Source organism: Cryptomeria japonica, chromosome 4 (genome assembly GCF_030272615.1).
Source record: "Cryptomeria japonica chromosome 4, Sugi_1.0, whole genome shotgun sequence".
Lineage (NCBI taxonomy): Eukaryota > Viridiplantae > Streptophyta > Pinopsida > Cupressales > Cupressaceae > Cryptomeria > Cryptomeria japonica.
The window spans coordinates 366,366,671-366,390,844 of NC_081408.1; the positions used below are offsets into that span (position 1 = coordinate 366,366,671).

The window sequence follows — 24,174 nt, forward strand, 5'->3', positions numbered from 1 at the left end:
TTCTAATTTCGAGATTACAACTACCTCAAATAGGCTATAGCAGACTCAAATTAATGATGCAAAAGACCTTAACTGAGATCTAAGCATTACATGTGCCAAAATGGGCCAAAAAATACCAAGTTCTGAAAGTGATTTTTCTACTCACAGTGATGAAAAACTGATAGCACCACAAAGTAGATGAAAACTTATGCACTTTCAAAAAAATGACACCTGAAAAGGAGGTCGTATGAGCTTGAACGAAGCCTGGGAAGCCACAGAAATGAGGATTGGACAAGTATAGCCAAGAAAAACTGATATTTCTAGAAAATGTATCCACCAAAATCAGAAGCTAACTACACCACAACGAAGTGCACAAAAAATTAGCCCAAATCTAAAAAAATTGCACTGAAAAAAGCCTCAAAATGACCAAGTTGTGAGCTTTCAAAGTTGGACTACAAAATCAAAAGGCTCAATGGAGAGGGGTCTAAAAATTTTCAAAAAATGCCGACACAATTCTGACCTAATCAATTCACTGTCTTAAATTTGACGATCGTCTGACCGTCGTAAAAAACACCCCTGTCTATGTGGACTATCTGTACAATACAGACTACTGATGTGGTAGTGTATAGCTATGACACATGGCAGTGACGTGGCAGGTGACTAGTTGTATGTTCGATGACAAGTCACTATACAAATGTGTGTACTTATGATGTCAAATCTTATATGGTTTCCACGTGGACTGCGGAAATGGGCAAGGTTGTACCCACGGGCCAGTGATCGCCTGCCATGTGGCAAGCGTGGGCTACCACCGCTTTTGGTTGTCGAAGCCTGGCTACTGTAGGAAAGTGATTGGCACCAGAAAGCGACTAGTGCAGCAGGAGCGGTGGGAGGTGGTTGAGATGGTGGCGCCGGAGGTGGTAGGCGGCGGGAGCGGTAGGAGGTGGTTGAGATGGCGGCACCGGAGGTGGTAGGCGATGCTGGAGGAGAGAGGTGGCACTAATGAAGGTGTCGGAGCTGTGGAGGTAAGCCAGAGTGAGAGAAGCATCGGCAAATGGGCTCAGCTGAGGCAGTTGACGCCGACAAGAACAAAGGCAAGCCACCAGCAGGAGGCTGGAATTTGTGCATGGAGGGTGACAAGGCAGATGCCACAAGTGGTACGGCCCTATAGTCTGCGCAAGGTACGACCCTTGCAAACTTTATCTCCCTAATAAAATTTATGTTTTGTTTGATTTATAAAATAAACTTTACAATGCAAAAACAAATTTCTGCGAAATAATAATAAGCATTTGAAAACAAACAATTTCGCAAAAAGTAAAAAAAAAAAAAATTTAAAAATCGTACCGTCGATGGCAAGTTAGGCCGTAAGGGTTGGCCTACTAAAAAAATTTTGCCCCGAAATCAACTTTTACCCAATATAGGCAAATTTATAGTCAAAATTTATGGAAAAACAGCCTCTCGGATGCAATGGTGAGCTCGGATTTGGCATAGGACACACCAGAAATTTGCTGCTCCCCAGAATTGACAATATGTGTACCTTCAAATGCACCAACATCTCTCCAAAAAGACTACACAATGGCAACCTATTGGCTCTGATACAATGTAAGAACTACCTAGCAACCCAAGATCTAGAGGCCAATTGAATAGCACAAAAGCAAGAGAACAAAATAAACAAGAACAAACTGTATTCTTATCAAGAAGCAAAAATTGATCAACATACAATGTACATAAGTCTGCTTATAAAGGCAAGGCAATAGGGAAAGAGAGCGCACAATAATGACATGTGGCACAATGAGATGCAAAGGGAAGGTAGGAGTTAATTAAAGCTCAACCACCCAACACAAGTAACAATGCACCCTACGAAAGGACAATTCCACCTAAAGTGGAAATGCTCCAACTAATCCTATACAATTCCCTAAGTAAGCTTAAGTAAAGTGTAATTATATCCTAGAGATAAATAAAATAAAATAAATTAATTACACCAACACATATAAAGGCAAGATTAAGGGGTCATTTTCACATCAGTCCAAGGCAATTCAATCCAAATTCAAGACAAACTATAAGCAGACCTGGAGGAAGCGACTTGCAGCATAATTGAAATGAATTTCATCATATTTTCAACCAATCATCTTGCAAATCAAGGAAAATTTCTGAATTGCACATTGAAACGAACTTGTGAGGCCTAATTAGAGAAACTTGGAAGATATTTTTACCAGTTTTAAGGCAAAAGGGCAAATTTTCAAGTAGTTACCTTGCACATGAAAGTGAATTTGTAGATCAGCTTGTTAGACAAGTTTAGAGAGCAGCTTTATGAAAAGATTTTAAGTAAATTTCAAAAGCCCTAAGTAAGAATTAAGCAGACCAGTTTCTGATTTTCAGATCAGACATGATTAAGGGCAATTTCCATCAGAAGAGTCATCTTCATCACACCTAAAAGTGCATTTCCAGGCTCAAATATTTCATTTTGAGATCTGAAAGGGAGGGTTTGACACCCGATTGATGGGGGATTTGTGTTATTTTTATTTGTAAGATTGAGTTAATTTTATTACTATAAAGGGTGAAAAATTAGGGTTTTCACCACTAGATGTATGAAAAACACTAATTTTGGCTTATCCCTATTACATTCAAAAGAGGGTTCCAATCCAATAGATCTAGTCACAAACCAGCAAGGATTAGGACTGAGAATTCTGATTGGAATGGGGGTTTTTGATGGATAAACCTCTTTTGTAAGTTGAATTGCTAAAATTAGGGTAAAAGTGTTGAAAATGAAAGTAGAAACTCGGAAATAGTAAGCTACAGTCGTCGGATTGAGCCACGAACTTGGATTTGAGCAATATAAGTAGATTCAAACTTGTTCCCAGAAAGAGCTCCTAAAATGCCAAGACCGTTTCACCCACACCCTAGTCCTCCGCACTTTTCACACTCCAATGGAGGATGGATTCGTCACTGTAAGTAATGCCTATTCTGAAGATCGCAGCTCCGTACTTGTTTCCTACACAGAAAGAAGGGGAAATAGGTTAAGAATAAGGGTTTGCCTAAGTCAAACCCCGGTTTAGGAATTAACCTCGAATGAAGTCTTGCAAATACTGAAATAAATAATGGAAAGATATACCTCAAATCTGCAATGACTGATAATGATGCTTTACTTCTTGAATGTAACCAAATATGTTGTATGAAATAGCATGGACATGAAAAAACCCTAATCACACACATGCTTGCGTATGAATGATGTAATGTTGCTCCACAATGGATAAATGATGAATATGTAGCCTTGAAGATCTCTAGAAATGCGTGATGATGAATGCTTCAATGCTTGAATGATAGATTGCTTGAACGACTTATAATTCTCCTATATGATTCTTCATGATGATCAAATGAGAGGTATGAACATCCTTATATACTTGCTCGTCGAAAAACACCTCAATTTTCTGACATAGGCCAACATGGAGATCACAATCCCAATAGCTCATTGTGACTGTTGAGAAGAGCCAAACTAAGGTCCTATTTGAGAGGACCAAGGCACCACACCCTCATCCCAATGAGGACCATGGCGCCATGCCCTAGTCCTACACCATTTTAGGGCCAGAATAAAAGGGGCATGTGATGTGAAAATGGAAAAGGAAGCTAGAATTGAATGGTATGAGCAGAATTAGATCCTAGTCCGACTTTGGAACATGAATGCTAAGAGGAGGGCCAAAATGTGGACTAAATTGTAAGGGAGCACAATTTAGGACGCTACAATTACTATTACAATATTCTTAATTCTAAAGTGTTTTCCTCTCAGGTTTGATGCATGGAACAAAGGGAAATTCGATCATCATCAAGCTATTCAAGATTTACACTCCAAGACAAACACAAGATTTACATTTCAACATGGAGGCATCAAGGAAAGACACTATAAAGCAAGTGTAAGGATCAACATAAGGAGGGATACGATTACAACTATCATGAATTTCCTTCAAAAAGCCAAGAACCCAAGTTCAACATGAGGACTTTTTGCTCTACACCAAGGAAATCAAAGAATCAAGGTTCAAATTCGAGGGAATGAAGATACAACAAAGGATTTCACAACTACTACATGGAGTTCAATTATATCAAGGACATGTTCCAAACTTCAAGATCAAAGACTATCAAGAGGAAGGAGTCAACATGTCCAAGATAAATGCAATGCATCACAAGGAATTCAAAACGTCATGAAGAATGCCTAAGGAAGGAAGTAATTAAATATTTCGGAGTTGAAGGTGATCAAACATCATCAAGGAGAGAACAAGGTGAGAACAAGGTGAATTCCCTAGCATGAGGATGGAAATATATCATCAAGAATATTCCCCAGTTAGAAGGTGAAATTATGAAAGGGTGATCAATCCGATAGTTCCAAAAGAGAATGAAAATTAGAAATCTTGATCAAGATGATTTAATTTGGGAATATGATCATCATCACATCAAGTAGTTACACAATGTTGAGTATCAAGAGATATTGCTCAATCACAAACACTATGTGATGATCTACATGAGGAGCAAGCTAAGGTGGCATCCAGCCATCATCTACCCAATCAAATTATTCCACATCAGCATGTCCAGCTTCATTGAACCTAATTCATCTCATGAAGGAGCAAGCAACACATGGCAATTCATCAAATATTGTTTCACATACCTAACCTCATGTTTCATTGGTTAGAATTCAAGAGCGACATGTGTCCTAAATATTGTAATTATTTCATTGGTTAAATGGAGTTAGTTGTAACTAACCCTAATTAGGGTTTCATTTTGTAATCTCAGTTGTTGATTCTGAATCAATTTGAGCCTTTGAATTGTAAAGAGACCTTTATATTAGGCTCAATTCTCTCGTTTGTAAGGGTTAATATTTAATAGTTTAATAATAGTTAGTAGACAGAGAATAGAAGACATTTAGTAGTGGTAGAGTAGGAGGAAAGGAGACTATTGCCAAGGCTTGTTGTAATAAACATACTATTTTCGTTGAAGTGATGGTGGATCTTGTGTGCTATTTCAACTTGTTGCATGGTCTCTACTTCTCAAGTTTTATTTGTTGATTAGATGAATAGAAGATCTTATTGTTGATGAATGGTGAAACCTAATGTTCATACCACTTGGAGTTTGTTGATTGCAAACTCCAGTGTGTGGTTAGACTGAACTTGATTAAAAGCTTAACTTCAATTGCTTTATGCTCATTGTTCTTGCTGTTGGTGTGTATAGGTGATATGAAAATCATTCACTTATCCGTAGGAGATTGCACCATCTTTGTCTAGTCGTTTCCTCATGGCGAAGCAAAGCTTGGTTTGGTTGCACCGAGTCAACAGTCATCTCTTACATTCCTAGGATTAGATTAGATAACCTAACCCCTTCATCTCTTTTATCTTTTTTTTTCCAAGTTAGTATTGATTCCATGTTCCAGCAGTGTTCATAAACATAAGTCCCCTTGTGATTACAACAAATCACGTCATAAACATTGAGTCTATCCAAAATTCAAAGTCAATTGTTCGCATTGTAAACCTTGGAGTCATCTCATTTGATCATATTCTTACCATATCAGGTTTCTTTGTTCAAGAGAGGATAGAATACTTGGTATTTTATTCTGTGTTCGAGGTGTCCTAAAAAACACATCAACAAGCAGCATATATAAATCTAAGTTCCAGCCTTCTTGAGTTCTTCCAATCCACAACCTATGTTGGGAGTAGAAAGCAAACATGTCTACTATTTTACATAATTTCTCGAAGAGACTTCATCTCATGGGACACAATGATGGTAAAATGGGTGCAATGTAGATCTGTTGAATGAACTTTAAAAAGTTTCAAGTAAATGAAATTGTTAGGTGTAAGCAGATCGAACAACCTCTGCAAGCACCCTCACGGCCTATAGACATGCATGTCTTAATGTGCCTCAAAGAGATGTCAATCTCATGGTGCAATAATTGTGAATGCAAAAAATGGTTTTGTTGAAACAGCTTTAGAAACTCATAGCAAACACAATGGGAATGCATTGAATGGATTTGTTAGAAAGGTTTTACACACCATGCTGTAGTGAAATAAGAGCTTTGGGACAGATTATAGCCTTCCATCAAAGTGTGAAAAGAGGAGATCTTTATCAAGTTTATGGCCAGAACGCTCTCTTCAATGCATAAGAGACATGGAAGTAGAAACAAGGCATATGAACTGTTTGGAAAGCTGCCTCAAAACATTGAAGCCACAGCCGGTGATAAAGTAGACTTTTCACATAGTTGTTTGATAAAATGTCTCCAAGATTAGTCGCCTCACCCAATGTAATAATTGTAGAGAAAGCACAAAATAGACTTGTTGAAAAGGCGAAAGAAACCTTTCAAGCAAATGCAATTGTCAGCTGTAAATCCAAAACCTTTGTTGACAACGCCCAAATTGTGTGACTGAATACTTAAAGCACAAAATAGATTTGTTGAAAAGGTGAAAGAAACCTTTCAAGCAAATGCAATTGTCAGCTGTAAAGCCAGAACCTTTGTCAACAACGCCCAAATTGTGTGACTAAATACCTTATAAAGTTCACATATCATGGAATGCTCTGGTTAACATGTACACAAAATGTGAAAGAATTCACAAGGCGCATTATTTGTTTGAAGAGAGATCATCGCATGGTGTAAATAGAGCAAATACCATGGAGTGACAACTATTTGACATTGTAGCTGCTCTATTAGGAATGAATGCAAACTGTGGAAGCATAGGTAAAGCAAATGAAATATTCAATAGAATGCCTGAATATATGATATCTCACAGCATACCATGTTTGCACGAATTGCATAAAATAGATGTTAAGAAGGTTTTAGAAACTTCAAGCAAATGCAGTTGGCACGCATAAAGCTGACTTTTGCAACCCTTGTCCTTATAGTTTGTAATAATATGGAAGCATTGGAAAAGGTTATAGAGATCCATGAAAGCATTTAATGTCACGACAAGCAATGATTACAGGAGTGCATAATGAAATTGTTGGAAAGGCATTAACTTTCAAGTATAATAAAGCAAAATGTGGAAGCGTATTGTGTGATTGCCAGGGCATTCACAAAATGGGATGAATGAAGAAGCGCTGCAATTTGTATTTCCGATGTGGAGTGCAGGAGGCATATATCTTTCTTAATCATATTCTACAAGATGGTTAATTTTCTAATACTTCTACTTATACATCATTAGTTTTAGGGCACCGCAGGAATGGCAACCTGGAGGAAGCTTTCAAAATATTTAGTTGGATGTCTGAGCAGTGATGTGTGCCCGATGTTGTCACATATTCTATACTTGTTGACGGTTTATGCAAGAATGGTAAAATTCAAGAAGCTTATGATTTAGTTGATGAAATGATGAAGAAGCACTACAATACCGATGTCAATACCTAGACAATTCTTATCACAGGTCTATATGGTGGTAGCAAGCTACAAGAAGCATTGGATATTGGCAAAGAGATGAAGAAAAATAATTGCAAGCTAAACATTCGTACTTACACTTCATTGATCAGTGGGCTTTGCAAAGAAGGGAAGTTGAAGCAGGCTTGCGAGTTATTCAGTAAACTTCATGAGAATGGCATTGCACCTGATTGTGTAACATATACTGCTATAACTGATGGTTATTGCAAATCTGGAAAAGTTGATATTGCTCTTGGACTATTCTACAAGATGTCTGAAAATGGTCGGAAGCCAAATTCACATACTTATAATGCACTAGTAAATGGATTGTGTAAGGAAAACAAGGTCCTTGAGGCTGAAAAATTGTTTGGTCAAATGTTAGGGAATGGGGTGCTTCCAACTTTGGTCACTTATATGATACTTATTGATGGACTATGCAAAGGAAGTTATAAGGATATTGCATTTAAAGTCTTAGAGAAAATGGTATAGGTAGATTGTCCCCTAAATGTATACACTTACAGTGCACTGGTTTATGGACTTTGCAAAGAAAGGAAACTAGAGGAGGTGGAAATGTTGATTGGTGAGATGGAGGAGAAAGGCATAAATCAATCTAGTAGCATATACTTCATTAATTGACAGTAACCTTAAAGCGGGTAGAGTTGATCATGCATTTGATTTACTTACTAAAATGATGAAGGATGGGTGCATGCCTAATAATCGAACTTATTGTTAGCTTATCAATGGTCTAGTCCAAGAGAGAAATGTGCAGCAAGCACTAGCAATTCCTTATGAAGATGAACTTGCTACTTTTGATCATGATGGCTCAGTCAAAATTCAGGCCGTGGGTCACATATGGAAAAATATAGAAGTTGGCATTGCTTTGCATCTTTTGGATAGAATGATGGATAAGTGTTGTCGTCCCACCGTAGACACTTATAGTGCCTTGATAGAAGGATTTTCTAAAGTAGGTAGGATGCTTCAGGCAGGTCAACTGATAAAAAATAATGCTAGAAAGAGGCCATTCTCCTGATGAATCAATCTGCACAGCTCTTGTTGATGGGTATTGCAAAGAAGGCAAGAACATTGGTGGATGCATTGAACATTGGTTGGGTGCATTGAATAGGCCATTGGTGCATGTCTTCAAGATGTTCTAAAGAAAGAACATGTAATTGCATTGAACAATGTTGGCACTAATATGTAGCCATCATTGTTGTAAATAATAGAAAAGAGAAAATGTAGTTCCCTGAGGAAGAAAAAGTAGTTGAGAAAGATGAAATGTCTCCCACAATTTTTTTTCAATTTTTAACACAAGATACCTATCCGCTAGCATTAGCGTAAGAAATATCATGATCAATACAATTGGCGGTTGAACCAATCACTTCCACTTTTCAACGGGTGAAGTAAGAATAGTAGAAAATAACAACTCCTTGGCAGTATGACCAGCCAATTTACAAGCCAAACAGAGATAGAACAAGACAATCACTCGACCACTTATGCAGCGGGAAGACAGAGAACATCAAACAATCACTCAACCACTTATTCAGCAGAAGGACTGGAGTACAGGGAAATAGAGAAATAGGCAACTAAGCCAGCCTCTTCCACTTATGCAGTGGGTGATACAAGTATATTGCAGAGAGATGGACTGTTCAGTACTATTGAATCAATCTTACAATATTTTATCCTGCAAATACTGTCAGTACAATATGATTTCAATCTCTAAGTAGAAATGAAAGTACTCCAAGGAATTACAATAAGATATCTCTGAAACAACTTGCCAAATACACACTTAACCAAGTCTGAAATGAATTACCATCAATACCAGAAACGAACCAGCAACACAGCAATGCCCATAACTCTCTCAAAACTCCACCAAATAGCTCCAAATCAGCGGCAGAAGAAGGCTAGGGGGAAAGTGATCAAAACCCAACCCAGCGACCACATCAAATCATAACCGATGATTCTGCTCGCAGCCCTAGGACAAGGCAGAAAAGGTACGGCCAGCAAGGAAACTTGACCAGCAATGAAAAATTACACACTCCACTTCATAATATGAGCCTCCAAATGAAAAACCGCCCAACGGAGGGGCTTCCAACGAGCTATTACCCAAAATGAATGGATACACGGGCAAAGGGTTATGAATTAAAATAAGCTACAGCCACACCGAAAACCAGCAAGCTGGAAACACACCAAAACACTCAAAATACTGAAAAATAGGCCACAATCCATTGTATCAGCTCACTCTATCTCTTTGGATGAAAGATAGTCTCAATAGACCAGCTAGGTGCTATCTCTCAAGCACGAAACTGATGGTTGCTAGGAAGCTCCCAACTTTGAAGCTCAACTGGCACCAATCCAACAGCATAACAATATCGATAATCAAGCATCCCCAAAATAAGAGCCCAACACTCTTATTTATAGCCTCTTGAGTCTCCAAATTCAAATTCAAGTTCACTCCAAATGGCGCCCAAACCAAATGCAATTTCATTTCATATTAACTTGGCATTGGCATTTAATTTCCCCATTCACTCCAAATCGTACAACATAGGGGGTCATTTGAACTTAATTAAAATGCCAATAATATTGACATAAATTATAAAATTGAACTTTGGCGTCTAAATGAGGAAGTAAAATATAATGCCAAATTGACTTAGGACTTAAAATATTATTTCATTCCCTTAAGTCGTCCAAGTCAATAATAAAGATATATATAAATTTCATGCCAAGGCATTAAAATATATTAAAAAATACTTTTCCGCAAATATTGAACAACTGCCATATTGAGCTGAGGCCAAAGTGTTGAAACTACATTGCCAAAAATAACCAACTAAACTGGACCACAGGAACCTGTCAAAATTAGAACTGCTAAAAATAGTACTTACTAAAAATAGTGAGTTTCCAAAGTGATTTTTATCACATTCTGAGCAGTCGTCACAACTTACTAAAAATAGTAAGTCCGAAAAAAGTCTTCAGATTCATTTGCATGTTACACCATCGCAAAGCTCTTAGGAAACCCAGAAAAATCCAAAGAAATGAGCTGTCATCGATAGTAAGTTTGCCAAACTCCTCAGCTTGCTATGCATGTACCATCATTGCGAAGCTTTCTGAAAACCCAGAAGGTATCCAGAATCAAAATTGTAAAACTCCAACATGCAAGCCACCAAAAATGTCGAGACATCCCCTAGAAGTAGGAAACCCTAATTTTTGCTTCCGACTAACCTACGGGTCTCTGGAATAGGCTAACGGCCAACTGAACTGAGTACTGAGAAGGGGACATTACAAAAGATGTAATTAATTAATATGTTGGTGAAATACAATTAATGTCAAGGGGGATCAAAATGACTCCTATCCTTGAGAAGTAATAAGTTGAGAACCATAAGAATGACCATAAAATCCTAATACATTTGAGATATCATATGGAGCTAGCTAATATATAAAAGGTTTTGGTGCATATTCGTGTTAGATATATTTATCTATGAATGGTATGTAGTTTTTACATTTTTGTTCACACATTGCATGTAGTTTCTAGAAATGGTTTCCCATCGCTTGCATGCCTAGAGTGAGTGAACTCTAGGTTGATATGTTGGTGTGCTAGGTTTTTTAAATGCTATCCAATCATTCTAGCACACATATTTGGCTAACAGGACTAGCTTATAGAAATACCTATTTAGTTCCCTTAACTACTGTTGTGACATTTTCACACATCACCCCATTGCAAATGGGGACTCCCACTTTTTGCTTAGCTTTAGTGTCTTAGTTAGTCATCTTAGCTTCGCAATACTCATATTTGTTACCTTTTCTTGTGAGAGGAGTGTGTTGTGAGTGTAAGGTTGAACGTTGAGGTAAAGTTGTCAAAATTGCTAAATTTGATAATATTATCAAGTGTCTTGTCAAGAATGTTAGATGTCATTAGAGGTTGATGTTTGTGCATGTAGTGGTAAGCTTTCTTGTAGTTCTGTCAGGAACTCCAAGCACATCACCTTGGAGCCATGAGTTGTGAGTCTACACTATGTAAGACCTAAGGGATAAAATCATGAAAATTTGTCTGAGTAAAATCCAACCCCCAAATTTCATGTATAAACTTGTGCAAGGCCACCCTTCATGTGCACCCAAGCTATAACTTGATTAAGTGTTGGATAGGGTCTCAAGTCCACCCAAGGTCTTTAGTGCAATGCAACCTCAAGATCCCACCATTTTACTTTGCGCAAGCCTAAACCTCTCATGTGCTCAAAGGATGGCAATTCAAGAAGTAGACTAATTATTGAGCAAGGGACCCCTTCAAGTGTGCTTAGCTTCATGTTCTTTTGTGCGAGGTGACACCTCTTACGTGCTTTATGTTGTATGCATGATGGGCACTCAAATCCCGACCTTGTTATGCAACGAAGGCATGAAATCCTGACCTCTTTGTAGTGAAAGGGCATCCCTAGTATGTGCTCTAGGCATGGGGAGAAATCAGATGAAATGTGACTAAGTGAGATGTAACCTCCCTTGAGTATAAATAGGGCTATGCTAAGCAACTAATAGAGTGTGCCCTAGGTAAAGGATGGAGGACGAAATGATGAAAGTTCAAGGTCTAAATAACGCTCTCATGCACTTGTGCAAGGAAATGTCTCAATTCTGCCATGCTTTTTCATGTATTCCATCCTCCTAAACCAGCTCCATATTGCATAACTTCACCTTGGATGCACTCATGTTTGTCACCGTTGTGCAATGATAGTTTAAAAATACACTCAAACACTTACAACTTTTGTGCAAACACTTGCTTGAGGTTCGCTCTCTTAATGTTTTTGTGCAGGGACCCCCTCCAAATCCACCATGCAATCTAGGGGTCTAAACCCGTTATGCATGCACTCAACCCTCACTGCAAGACCATTATCATAGTTCTGTCTAGAGGAGAAAGTGGGAGGAATACAAAATTGGTTAAGTGTTTGATTAAGGAAGCAAGTTCATGTGTGGTTTTGTGCGAGGAACCCCCTAAATTCTGCCATACATCTGAATTGTGCAAGTCTACCCTCAATGCCGCAAATATGTGCTTGTAAACCCTTGAATCCTGCTATGCCTTACGCAAAACAATCTCTGAAAACTACCCATAGTCATTAGTGCAAGCAAAAGTCTTCACTAGCACCCAACATTGCAAATGAAGCTTTGAGATGCGCTCACCTTACAATTTTGTGCAGGCTTGCCTCTGAATTCCACCATGCATACTTGACTATGAATTCCGCCCTGCCTTTATGCAAGAACCCTCCCCAAATGCGGTCAGACCTAGGGGCATCAAACTCAGTCCTAAGGACAATAGCAAATCTGACCTAGGAGCAGAGAAAATTAATTGGTGATCAGGTCAGATTAGACCTCAAAAACAGATGGATCAGACCTGAAACTTGAAACTCAGACCTAGAATATTTGGATCAGATCTAACAAAACTTGTAAATTTAGACCTGAAAATCAGATCTTATTCGCTAGGTAGAGAATAATTAAGATTTTTAAGTGAGAATTGTGTTGATAGAGCCTTGGTGGACATCATACTTATATCACTCAAGAGGGGAAAGGGGTTACAAATGAGGTACAGCCGGCATGAAGGAAGGTAAATTGAGTGCAAAGTGCCAACTTGTGTTTCAAGGAGTTGCTTTAAACCTGATATACATTATGTTATGCATGAATACTTGTCTTATGCACTCCCTTTGTGTATTTGAACCTCTAAAATCCGCTCAAGGAAGGTCAGTTACTCAGGTTGGCTGTGGAGGGAAAATTTAAGGAGTTTAAAATGATAAACAGATGTTTGAAGAGCCCTAGTCGGCTAGATAGAGGAGGTGTGGGTTCAAAGTAAGGAGAATCCTATAAAGCAAGAATGAAATTTATTCATTTTAACATTGAACCAATGCAAATCAAGACCTAATTTGAAGGGAGCAGGTCTGCGAATAAATGCATAGATCAGACATTGATTTTTGTGATGCCTTATTATCTATTTTACATGTGATTCACAATACATTTTTCTTTCTTTCAGGCAATGTGGAGTTCACCAATTCAAAGGAGGTTAGCATCAAGATCTACAACATGACGGAGGACCTACCACTTCTAAGATATAACTACCACAAGGGGAAGACTTCATCAGCAAGTTAAAAAGCACTAAAGGAAGCAAGTCAACATTTTGGAGAGGACCTCAAGGCATGAAAGAGAGAAATCACACTTACACATGAAAGGAGAAGACCAACATCAAGATGAAGGACTAAGAAAGGATGCAACCACCACATGAAGATAAGTTCTACAACAACATGATATTCAATGCATAGCAAGGAAATGAGAAAATATTTTACAAGTATCTTGAATTTCCTTCGGAAATCCAAGATTCAAGGCTAGTATACCATGAAGATGCCCCAACATCAATACAAGATCGTCAAGAAGAAAGTCAAGATGTTCAAAGTCAAGTACATCAAGCATAGGCATCACAAGGTCTACATCATATCATCAAGGTGAAATGCTAAGCAAGGAGGTAGATTCCCAAGTTAGTGAATGGAAACTCTAGCATGATCAAGGAGAGATAGTTACCGAAGAGTCAAGAAAAGTTGAAAGGTCGACTTGATCATCAAAGATGATGCAATTTGGGAATATGTCCCATCATCACGTCACATCAAGCACTTGGACAATGTTGAGTATCAAGAGATATTGCTCCTCCACAATCACTTCTTTGTGATGATCTACAAGATAAGCATGCTAAGTTGGTGCTTGTTCATCATCAACCAATCAGGAGATATCACATCAACTCATCCAAGTTCAATTAACGTGACTCATCTACAATTGCACATGTGGATGCATGAAGTTCAATGTACCTAACCTCATCTCTCATTGGTTGTCATTCAAAGATGGACATGTGTCCATAATATTGTAATTTTCTGATTGGTCAAATGGAGTTAGTTATAATTTACCCTAATTAGGATTTTGTCATGTAAGCTCGGCCATTGATCTTGAATCAATTTGAGCCATTTAGTTGTAAAGAGACCTCTATATAAGGCTCAAACCTCTCATCTGTAAAAGTTAATAATTAGTCGTTGATCAATAGATGATAGTATCTAGCAGTAGAGTAGGAGAAAGGAGATTGTTGCCAAGGCTTGTTGTAATAAACATACTATTTCCATTGAAGAGATAGTGGATCTTGTGTGCTATTTCAACATGTTGCATGGTCTCTACTTCTCATAGTTTAGATGTGTTAGATGGATGGAAGATTTTATTGTTGATCAATGCTGAAGCCTAATTTTCATATCACATGGAATTTGTTGATTGCAAACTGTAGTGCGTGGTTAGACTAAAGGTATCTAAAAGCTTAACTTTAATTACTTTATGCACATTGTACATGGTGTTGGTGTGCATAGGTGATATGAAAATCATATGCTCATCCCTAGGAGATTGCACCATCTTTGTGTAGTTGTTTCCTCATGGCGAAGCAAAGATTGGTTTGGTTGCACCGAGTCAACAATCATCTCTTACATTCCTAGGATTACATTAGAATTCTAAACCCTTATCTCTTTTTGTCTTTATTTTCCAAGCAACTTAGTGTAGATTCCATGTTCCAACAGTGTTCATAAACATAAGTCCCCTTGTGATTCCAGTAATATCACATATATCACCAAGTCTATCCCAAGCATAAAGTCAATTCTTCACATTGTAAACCTTGGAGTCTCCTTATTTGATCACATCATTCAGCATATTGGGTTTCTTTGTTCAAGAGAGGATAGAATACTTAGTATTTTATTCTGTGTTCAAAGTGTTATAAAAAACACATCAACAACTACCAAGGCAACATTATCACAGTGAATGCACCTTTCCTTCAAATCTTCAATAAAGAGGTTGGTGATCCAAAAATTACTGAACAAACCGTCAAATACAGTTTGACTACTTGGGGCATGAAAATGTTGTTTTTAAGAGGAAAAAAATGAGGGAGTTATCTCAAGTGTTACATATTTGGATCCCTCTCAAAATGTTATGCAATTTCAAAAAAAAAAGCACCTTATTGAGTTTGTATCCAAAATTTAAAGGAACCTCATACTTTTTGGCTAACTATAAATTGCTTGTAACAGCAATTCAGATTTGGTTGGCATTTTGCATATAACAATGTTATTCATAAGAAGGCCATCAATTCAATTCTTCTAAATAAGCACAGCATAAGTTGTTAACTCACATACAAATATGTACAAGACAGCAAGCAAGAGGGATAGATAAGGAAAAACATTGACCAAGGTCCAAAGTATTTCCTATAATGGCCCGAGGATTCCCCTTGACCAGCTGTTGCTTTTTTCCCAGGATTTACAAGTCAAGACTGATCATCATACTGCTTGTAACGATGGGATTTACCATCTTTGTTCTCTCTAAGAGTTGGAAAGTAAGGAGCACTTCATTTCAAATGTACTATGATACTATGTACTATGAAATATGAAGGAGGTAGCAGTATTTGTACAGAGATAAAATGGGTCACTAGCTACCTTCTAATCTTGATCAGAGGTGATTGCCCCTTTTCCTTCATGAGGCTGTCACCATTAAAAATTCCGATTTTTCAGAGTAACACTTAACACTACTAGGTTACAGCCTACTCAAGATGTTGGAAATACTAAATGCCCTTTTGGTTGGATCTATACATAGATAAGGGTAAATCGATGAGACATCATCCATCTCCCTTGTCCTCTCACTCTCATACTAAGCATTGTTCACCTATTTCTATCAATGTCAAGGACCATATAGATATCTTTAACCACAATATATTTCAATGCAAAGGTCTATTGGCCTTGGGTGTTACATGACGTTCTAGGGGGAGAACCATATTCCCTCCTAGGATTGCCCAACTTGCTCCTATTAGCCCTAGACATTCTCCTCTGAACATTATCAAAGTATATATTGGCACTATGCTAGCAGATGGTGATGTTTGTAATGTCCCTATCTAGGCATTAAGGAAAACTAATTTTAATATTGACCATATCTAAAAGTCGGATAATACAAACCCAAATTTCATTACAAATATTTACATTCATCAATACCCTCGATTTAAATCAAGTTTGCAAAATGTAAATAAACAACAAAGCATTCAATATATTAAAGGTCAGTTTTACATTAAACTATGCTGCTACAATAGCCATTACAAACATGAATGCATTGCTTACACCTACCTGCAACAAAATGTAAAACATACAAACTTGCTACCACTAGATTTCTCCACCATGAAAGTTAAGCTCAATCACAAACTCCGTATGAGGTCATCCTACAAATCAAAGGGTTTCCGTCTTCTAGCTAGTTGAATCAGAGGTTTTTCAACCTCTGAACTCTAGCAAAAAAGGGGGTTTTGGTTCTCAAATCTAGTCGTTTGAACATGACCTCTCAAAGCATCTCCCGTTAGGATTTCTCTGTGTAATGAACAAATGAGAGAATCCATCGATGAAAAAAGACCCTAGACCAATAATACTTTTAGAAAGCATGTCAAATACTATAGTAAGGTCCATGAACACATAATTGGTACACTGCAAAATGATGTCCATTTCCATCGCTGCCATTCTCCCTTGGGACATGCATGAAATTGCACACATGTATGTAGGTTGTACTTGAAGGAGTGCTTCTCATGACTTGAAAATGTACTCTATAATAATGACGAGAAATCTCACAATTTTTGAAACCCTAACCACTGTATTAATGATGGCAAGGATCATTTTCTCTATATCGCAGCTAGAGTTACATGTAGGTCCAAGCCCTAAATATTAAATAATGTTTCTCCTTTTTTGGAATTTACAATTCCAAACTAAGAATTAATGGCATATTAGTCATTCCTAGAGGTAAGTGAGGAGAACAATGAGAAATGGTGGGTGTTTCAAGCTTCGAAGGTAAAGGATAACAAGGAGTTCATACTATTAAGGCAAATAAAAGAAGGGAAATCCAAACAAGCAAGTCCAAAAAGAGGAAAGTGGAAAATGTTAGGGATTGGAGATGACTCGCACCTAATACCACGTTTAAGGGAAATTCATACTACCAACTCCAACAAAATATGGGCAAGATGTTACTAAGCATTGGAGAACGGAGATGCATGGGAAGAAATAACTAGGTAAGGGAATGAAGGAAATTCCAACTCCAATGAATCATACATAATTATTGGTGAGGTTCGAAAGTCGGGCATGACAAGAAAGAGATGCTAGGTAGAGGTAAGTCCACAAGTCCCATTCCTCCAAAGGAACTTAATATAATTATCCAATCAAAAGTTGAGAGTCGAGGATGACATGAGAAGGGTGCCCAAGGAAAGGAAACTCCAGCATTCTGGTGGGGAATGAAAGGAAGGCATAACCAGATGGACAAGTCCGAAAGTCCAGCATAAAAGAGACTAAGGGAAGATCGATTTAGATAGAAAGGCATGTCAAGACGAGGAGCTCCAAAACACCGACAACTGACAAGCACTTAGAAGATTGGACACACTCCAACGCTTAGAGACTTCAAGGACCTAAGAGAGACATAGAGGGAGAGAAGAGGGAGAACATTTACACAAAATTGGACCAAGGAAGACATGAAAATTAAAAAGAAGGCATTTTTGGTCCAAACAAAATTATCATACAAAGGGAACATGACAATGTTGTTTCTTCTTGTCATGTCCCCTCTTTAGCTCTGTCTAGTAGAGACATGTGAGTCTGCTTATTATGGGGTCTTGTAGGCTGACAGTGGTGGATAGAGACTCAGTGAAGATATTCAATGTTTGGGATTTGGTGTTCTGGCAGTAGTAGACCACTTTGGAGCAGTTCCTTAATTTTAGGAGGCAGTTCCTACATTTGTGGAGGCTATTCCTACTATTTAGGAGGTTATGACAGTATCCAAGGTTGGGTTTCCATGAGACTATTCCTTGGTTTCAATTTCAGAAGATTTGGGTATGTTTCCTAGTTTCTAGGAGCATCCCTAGATTTTAGGGATAAGATTGCCAGTGGATCCATGATTTCCGACTTCAGTCACAGACAGGTGGCAAGTTCCGTTTCAGGCTTTTGGAGTCATTTGAGCCTTCTGCAACTATTTGGGTTATATTTTTAATATATTTAAATATTTCCTAAGTTAGCGTTTAATTAATTAAATAAGGCTATGTTTATAGCCATTTTGGAGTAATAAAGGGTTTTTGGCTTCATCTAGATGCATATGCCCATGTGTTATAGCTCGTTGGAAAGGTCTTGAACTTTTCTAAATGTTTCCCATTTGTCAGGGACCCTTTTGATGAACGGAATTCTTTTATATTTAAAAAGTGGCGTTTTCTCTATACTTGGTGACTAAAAATGAGAAATAAGACTTTATAAGCCTAAGCGCACTTTTCATACACTTTTAGGGTTCGAGCTAAAGGGGAGGAGTTATAAGAAGATGGTAACCTAATTATCATCCATCTTTTACACATTTTATCTTTGATTTGGAGAATTTGCTCTAGAGAGCGATTCAGCATCTGGGACGAAAACCCCAGGGTCTTGCCTGTCTGGGACGTAGCCCCCAGCACAGTGGTTATTTGGTTCTTGCATTCAGTTTTCAGTGCCTTAGAGTTGGTACGACATCTTTTCTGGAGGATTCAGTGGACAGAGTTAGGGTTCAGCGTGGAGATTGGGGTTTCCAGCTTGGCATCACCAAACAACCATACGATCGTTCTTTGCAGCCGTTTTTCTTCCCACGTGGAGCTATGTAAGAACTTTGGGCGTTTGCCATAGCCTCCTTCTTGATTACAGTATTCACTCTTCATCCAGGTTGGATTCATTGCTTATTGTAATCTTCCTGGAATTGTTTGAAATCACTATCTGGATAATTATTTGATTTAAATAATCAGAAATCTGCTTGGTACGATTCTGATTTGGCCGTGTAATGAACATTTATTTCCAGTACTCTTTTCATGTACTTGTTCTTCAATTAATACTTGCTGAAAAACTATCAAAACGTAAAAAGAATTCAACCTTCTGCAACTTCTGTCTATTTCTGGAAGATTATAGTAATAAATAGGAAATTCAATCAAAATAATTAAAAAACTACAGCAGATCAGCGAAGGGATCCATTTGGGATCTTTCACTTCTACCACAAAATTTGTTGCAGATGTGTAACCATGATGATTGTCATCCTTGGGCTATTTGGTCTTCATTGGATCCTTGGGAGGTCTTCTTCCCTCACGTGGTTATTTGTATTTCAAGTTTGATCATACAGATTGAGTTTTACCCACATGGATTTGACTCTTCTAGTTATGTTTACATCAATTTGTCATGGCAATGGATGGTGATACTGTTGGTTCCTCTTCTACAATATTTGTTGCAGATGTGTAACAACACCAATTATCATCCTTGCTCCAAGTTGGTATTCATCAGCTCCTCGTTTCCTTGCGGGGTCTTCCCCTCTCAGATGACTATTTGTACTTCTAGTTGGATAATTCGGTTTGACTTTTACCCACATGGGTTTAACCCATCTAGTTATGTTTACACTGAAGTAGCGTTTAGTTACTTATTCAGATTCTAGGATTCTACTTATCCTAATATATTGTTCTTGTAATTGGATGTACTTTCAAGTCTCCATTGACCTAGTGCGTTCATTTGTGGACAATAAATTTTATTTGCTTCTCTCTTTCCTATCATAGATAGAATTCTAATCAAGAAAGACAAAGTTTGGCTGCATCGGAATCATAGAAATGAATTATTCTTGGTAGTAATTCAAAACTTATTTGATTTAATGACTTGGCAAATTTTTCATTAGATGAATGGATCACCAACACATGCATTATCGGGAAGTGAATTTCTTATCCTATGAGTCCAAAAAGTTGGTAAAGAATTGGGATGCTGCAAATATATAAATAAAGCCTTGTGCAAAAATTACTAATAATCAGAATACATCATGCTGTATAAAAGAAAGATGATTGGAAAACTATCATGAGAGAAGAATAAGAAGTAATAAAATCCTAATTAGCTTACAAGAGAATAGTTTGTAACGTTTTAGCCTGAATCAGTTCAGTAAAGAATAAGAATATTTTTAAATTCGAAATTAGACATCAACTATGTCATTTCCCTCTAAAAGATTTAATTTACAAGCAATATTAACTTCGAATATTTTTGAAAATCCTATTTTTTCAACAGAATTTTCATACCCTGCTGGAATCCATCCCTACAAGGCCACATGCTCGAGCAGCCACTCCATCACAATCGTGACCTACCGCCACGACTCCAATGGGATCCGGACCAGGCTGACCAAACAAACACAACATGTGATATCAAGATCATTGTTTAAGAGTTTTCGAGATGATGTAGCCGCACAAGTTAGACATTAGGAAAAACTAACCTTCATCCCAGGTATTTGAATCCAATCTAGGTCAGTGCCAGTGGCCTTCGCTAGAAATTCTGAAAGAATTTCTTCTGCAAAAGTCAAAAGCCTGCAGTTAAGACATTCGAGATTAGTGAAACAGACTAATAAGGAACACAAATGTAATCTGTAAAATCAACTAGAAGGAAGTAAAAAATGTATTCAATAATCTTCCCAACCATAGTGATTGATAAAATAACTTACCAAATGTGTCTTAAACTTCCCTATTTAGATATGTAATAGAGAACATAAAATCCCATGAATTACTCCTAACTTACATACCATACAGATCAATATACAGAAATAATCTTCACATACCATGCAGGATTCAGGTCCTGCAGTGGTGGCTGTGGTAGAGGACGCTTGCTCAATCTACGTGTAAGTCTACAGTCTGAGCTTTTTTCTGCTGTAGCCAAAGCATCCTGCGTAAAGCACATAGAATAACAGACAACATCACCTTTAGCTATTATTCCACTAGCTATCAATGGCAGTGAAAGAAAAGGGATATAGGAAAAGGACAGAGCAAATAGCAAGGATAATCTTGGGGTGCTGTTTCAAACTTATACAGTGTCCTCAATATTCCTTGGGAGAATTAAATGTCTATGCTACTTTAGTAGGTTCAAGCACTGCAGTTTAAACAGCATACTCAAGTTCCCCCCCGCATGTAAGACTAATCTATTCCATTAGATGGGAGGCAAGGCATAGGCCCTTGAAGGCTTATACAACATGCTCCCTCCAATTATCCTAAGCTTACTCATAGATACGGTTCTGGCCATCAACTTCTTAACCAGAAAAGTAAAAATCGAAGATCTTTCAGCAGATTTTGTATGTCACGGTACTGTTGTCTAGACTTAAGCTTAATTTAACAATAAATTGTCTGTACAGTGCATGTTTTTGCAGGATAACCTGTGGAAAGTACGCATTCATCTGAGACTAGGAATTTGGAAAGGTCACCCTGATTCTTGGTTAGTAATTTGTTTAACTAATTATTTAATCCAAGAGGGTGTGTGGCATGCTTAAACATCTGACATTTGCTGTGATAAGATTGATGGAACTGTGGAAGTACGAAATCAATATGGGTGTAAAGGGGAAAAAACAAATCTAGCTACGAATGTTGGCTTCGGCATTAACTTATAATGTTCACTAGTTAGAGACTTGGAATAATCCCTTAAGAAAATGCCTGAAGATGAAGACTTGATTGTAGAATTTAATGTTGAGAGTTGGTTATAGAATTTAATGTTCAGAGTTGATCTTTTGGGATTCAATTGTTTGAGATTCTTCTCTTTTTAAAGTTATCTGAATTTACAATTAACTATTTTTCCTTTTATTATACATTCTTTTATTGTATTGATCAATCACAGAATATGATCCAAATATTCTTTTAAATTATATTAAAACTAATTTCCACAATCGAATCAAAAATAACAACTGTCAATCTATAATATTATAGATTGTAAAAATTTAATATCATTATAGAATTTAATAGTTTCTCTATGTACATGTTGTGTTGGTAACAATTCTTTTGTGTTGGTATAAAAATTCTTCATGAGTTATTATATGATTATGATAAAACGCAGAATCAAATACTCCTGAATTTGAGTGCATTCCAAAAAAAAAATTAAAATCGGGGTCTCCAGTAAGAAACTCGTTTTTTAAGGACTTTGTACCGTGCCACCCTAAGTAAGGCATTTACAGTGCCTATACTTTATACGGTGCCACCATAAGTAAGGCATTTAACGTGCATATAGGCACCTGGCCATGAGATAAACACGTTGTCAGCTTCTCAACGCTGATACGTTGCTTGATCTCATTGTTATTAGTCTAAACAACATAATACTGCGAAGCAAATATTAAGATGCCACAGGGATAACAAATTCTTGCGGGAAGCTCCGGCCAACCAGCTAGACTAAAAGGCTTATCATCTATGAACAAGCTGTTCCAAGCTTAGCGGGGGGTATTCTGTGACTTGAAGAAACGAGGAAGATACCTTGTTTTCATCAAAATTAACACACTGCTCTTTCAACTGCTTCAGCTGTTGCCTCAAGCCTTTATTCTGGTGGACAAATTGAAATGCCTGTTTGGACAGATTAGCATTTTGCTTCACCAGAACCTTATTCATCGCCGTAAGCTTCTCATTCAGTGCCAACAGGCGAGTAGCTTCTGTGCGCTGCTTCTCACGGCATCTGTGAACCCATCCCGCGCAATTTACACCACACAAAACGATAAAGTCTTAAACTGAATAGGATCCATTCTGGTTGGTTGCAATTTGAGAAGCCATAATCATGCCTAAAATAATCAGCAAAAATGTTGAGAGATTTTCCTACCTTCTATTCTGGAACCAGACCTTGATTTGCTTGGACTCGATATTAGACAGGATTGGACATTCCCTCAGAAGCTGCTGTCGACGAAATGAATTGGGTTTTGGGCATTCATGATAAAGTCTTTCCAGCGCCTGCACCTGCTCATCACTATATCTCACATACTTCCCAGAATCAAACCCAAATTTCCCCTCTTTGGCTCTTGATACAGCCATGGTATCGCAACTGATAACTTATTATGTAAACTAGTTCAGCATTTAAGAAACAAGGAGCCATTTCTTCTCGTTCAATTGTCTGCGCTTTCGTGAGGATTCCGCCATAGATAACAATCAAGACAGTAAACCTCTAACGAAATTCAAACGCAGAATTTCAAAATATTGCTGTAGAATAAGCTAGCAATGCATGCTGTTATCATCAGAAAATAGCATGCATGGATGATGTCCCGCTGATGGCGCACCGGGCGGGCCCATAAGCAGAACCCATGCCAGGCCTCATCATCCTTTTGACTTGCCTTCATTTCAATTTCTCAAACTGTCAACATCAATATGTCACAATCTTCTGCCGCCATTATTGTATGATATGCTTTTCCGTGAAGCTCGAGGCAAGCAACAGTGGACGGTCACATGGGCCCTGGGGATGAGCTTCTCCAACCATGCGCGAGTTGAAAAGAGCTTAAAACACTTCTGTTTGTTATTTCGGGAATCTAAATGCAGAGGGCTTCAAGTTTACTCTTGTGGAGAAACAGATTTCGTTTAAAACAAAATAAATGCAGACATGATTCACAGTTCATCAAGAAAATAATGATAAAGAGAAAAGTCCCATCAAACCTTCATGATCCATCTTTCTTTAATCCTTAATTGCATTGCCTAACGTAAGAAAAGGATGTTAAAAAGGATGTTAAAGAATGGATGCATCTATTGGTTTCAAAACGATATTATGGATTGACTAATATGTGTTTTACATCTTAGATTAATAAAATTCGGTTTTTTTTAAAGATATTTAGATTTTTTACGATTTATATTTTTTGTTATTGTTGTTCTATGATCTATCATCACTGTGTTAGAGAGCTCAAACAGTATAATTTCGTGCAAAGAATTCTCTTTATAAGATCTTTGCAATCTTTATTAAAATTATGCTAATGTTTCAAAGTTTACACCCAAAATTACATTACAACATGGACTTCAAACCTCT

The 24,174-nt window shown here is 37.6% G+C and overlaps 1 protein-coding gene across 2 annotated transcripts in view; it reads right to left on the reverse strand.

Annotated features, from left to right (window-relative positions):
* The window catches only part of LOC131047047 (homeobox-leucine zipper protein ATHB-15), a 142,699-nt gene extending 118,977 nt beyond the window's left edge, over window positions 1–23,722 (reverse strand). The window contains exons 1-5 of one of the 2 annotated variants that reach the window (XM_057980871.2): window positions 22,990–23,722; window positions 22,653–22,848; window positions 20,984–21,087; window positions 20,645–20,735; window positions 20,454–20,549 (exon numbers count right to left, since the gene is read on the reverse strand). In XM_057980871.2, coding sequence (XP_057836854.2) covers window positions 20,454–20,549; window positions 20,645–20,735; window positions 20,984–21,087; window positions 22,653–22,848; window positions 22,990–23,198 — 696 coding nt within the window. In that variant the 5' untranslated portion in view covers window positions 23,199–23,722. The remainder of the gene's footprint in view (window positions 1–20,453; window positions 20,550–20,644; window positions 20,736–20,983; window positions 21,088–22,652; window positions 22,849–22,989) is intronic. The other variant, XM_057980862.2, reaches the window with a different exon arrangement.
* Between the last annotated feature and the right edge of the window lie 452 nt (window positions 23,723–24,174).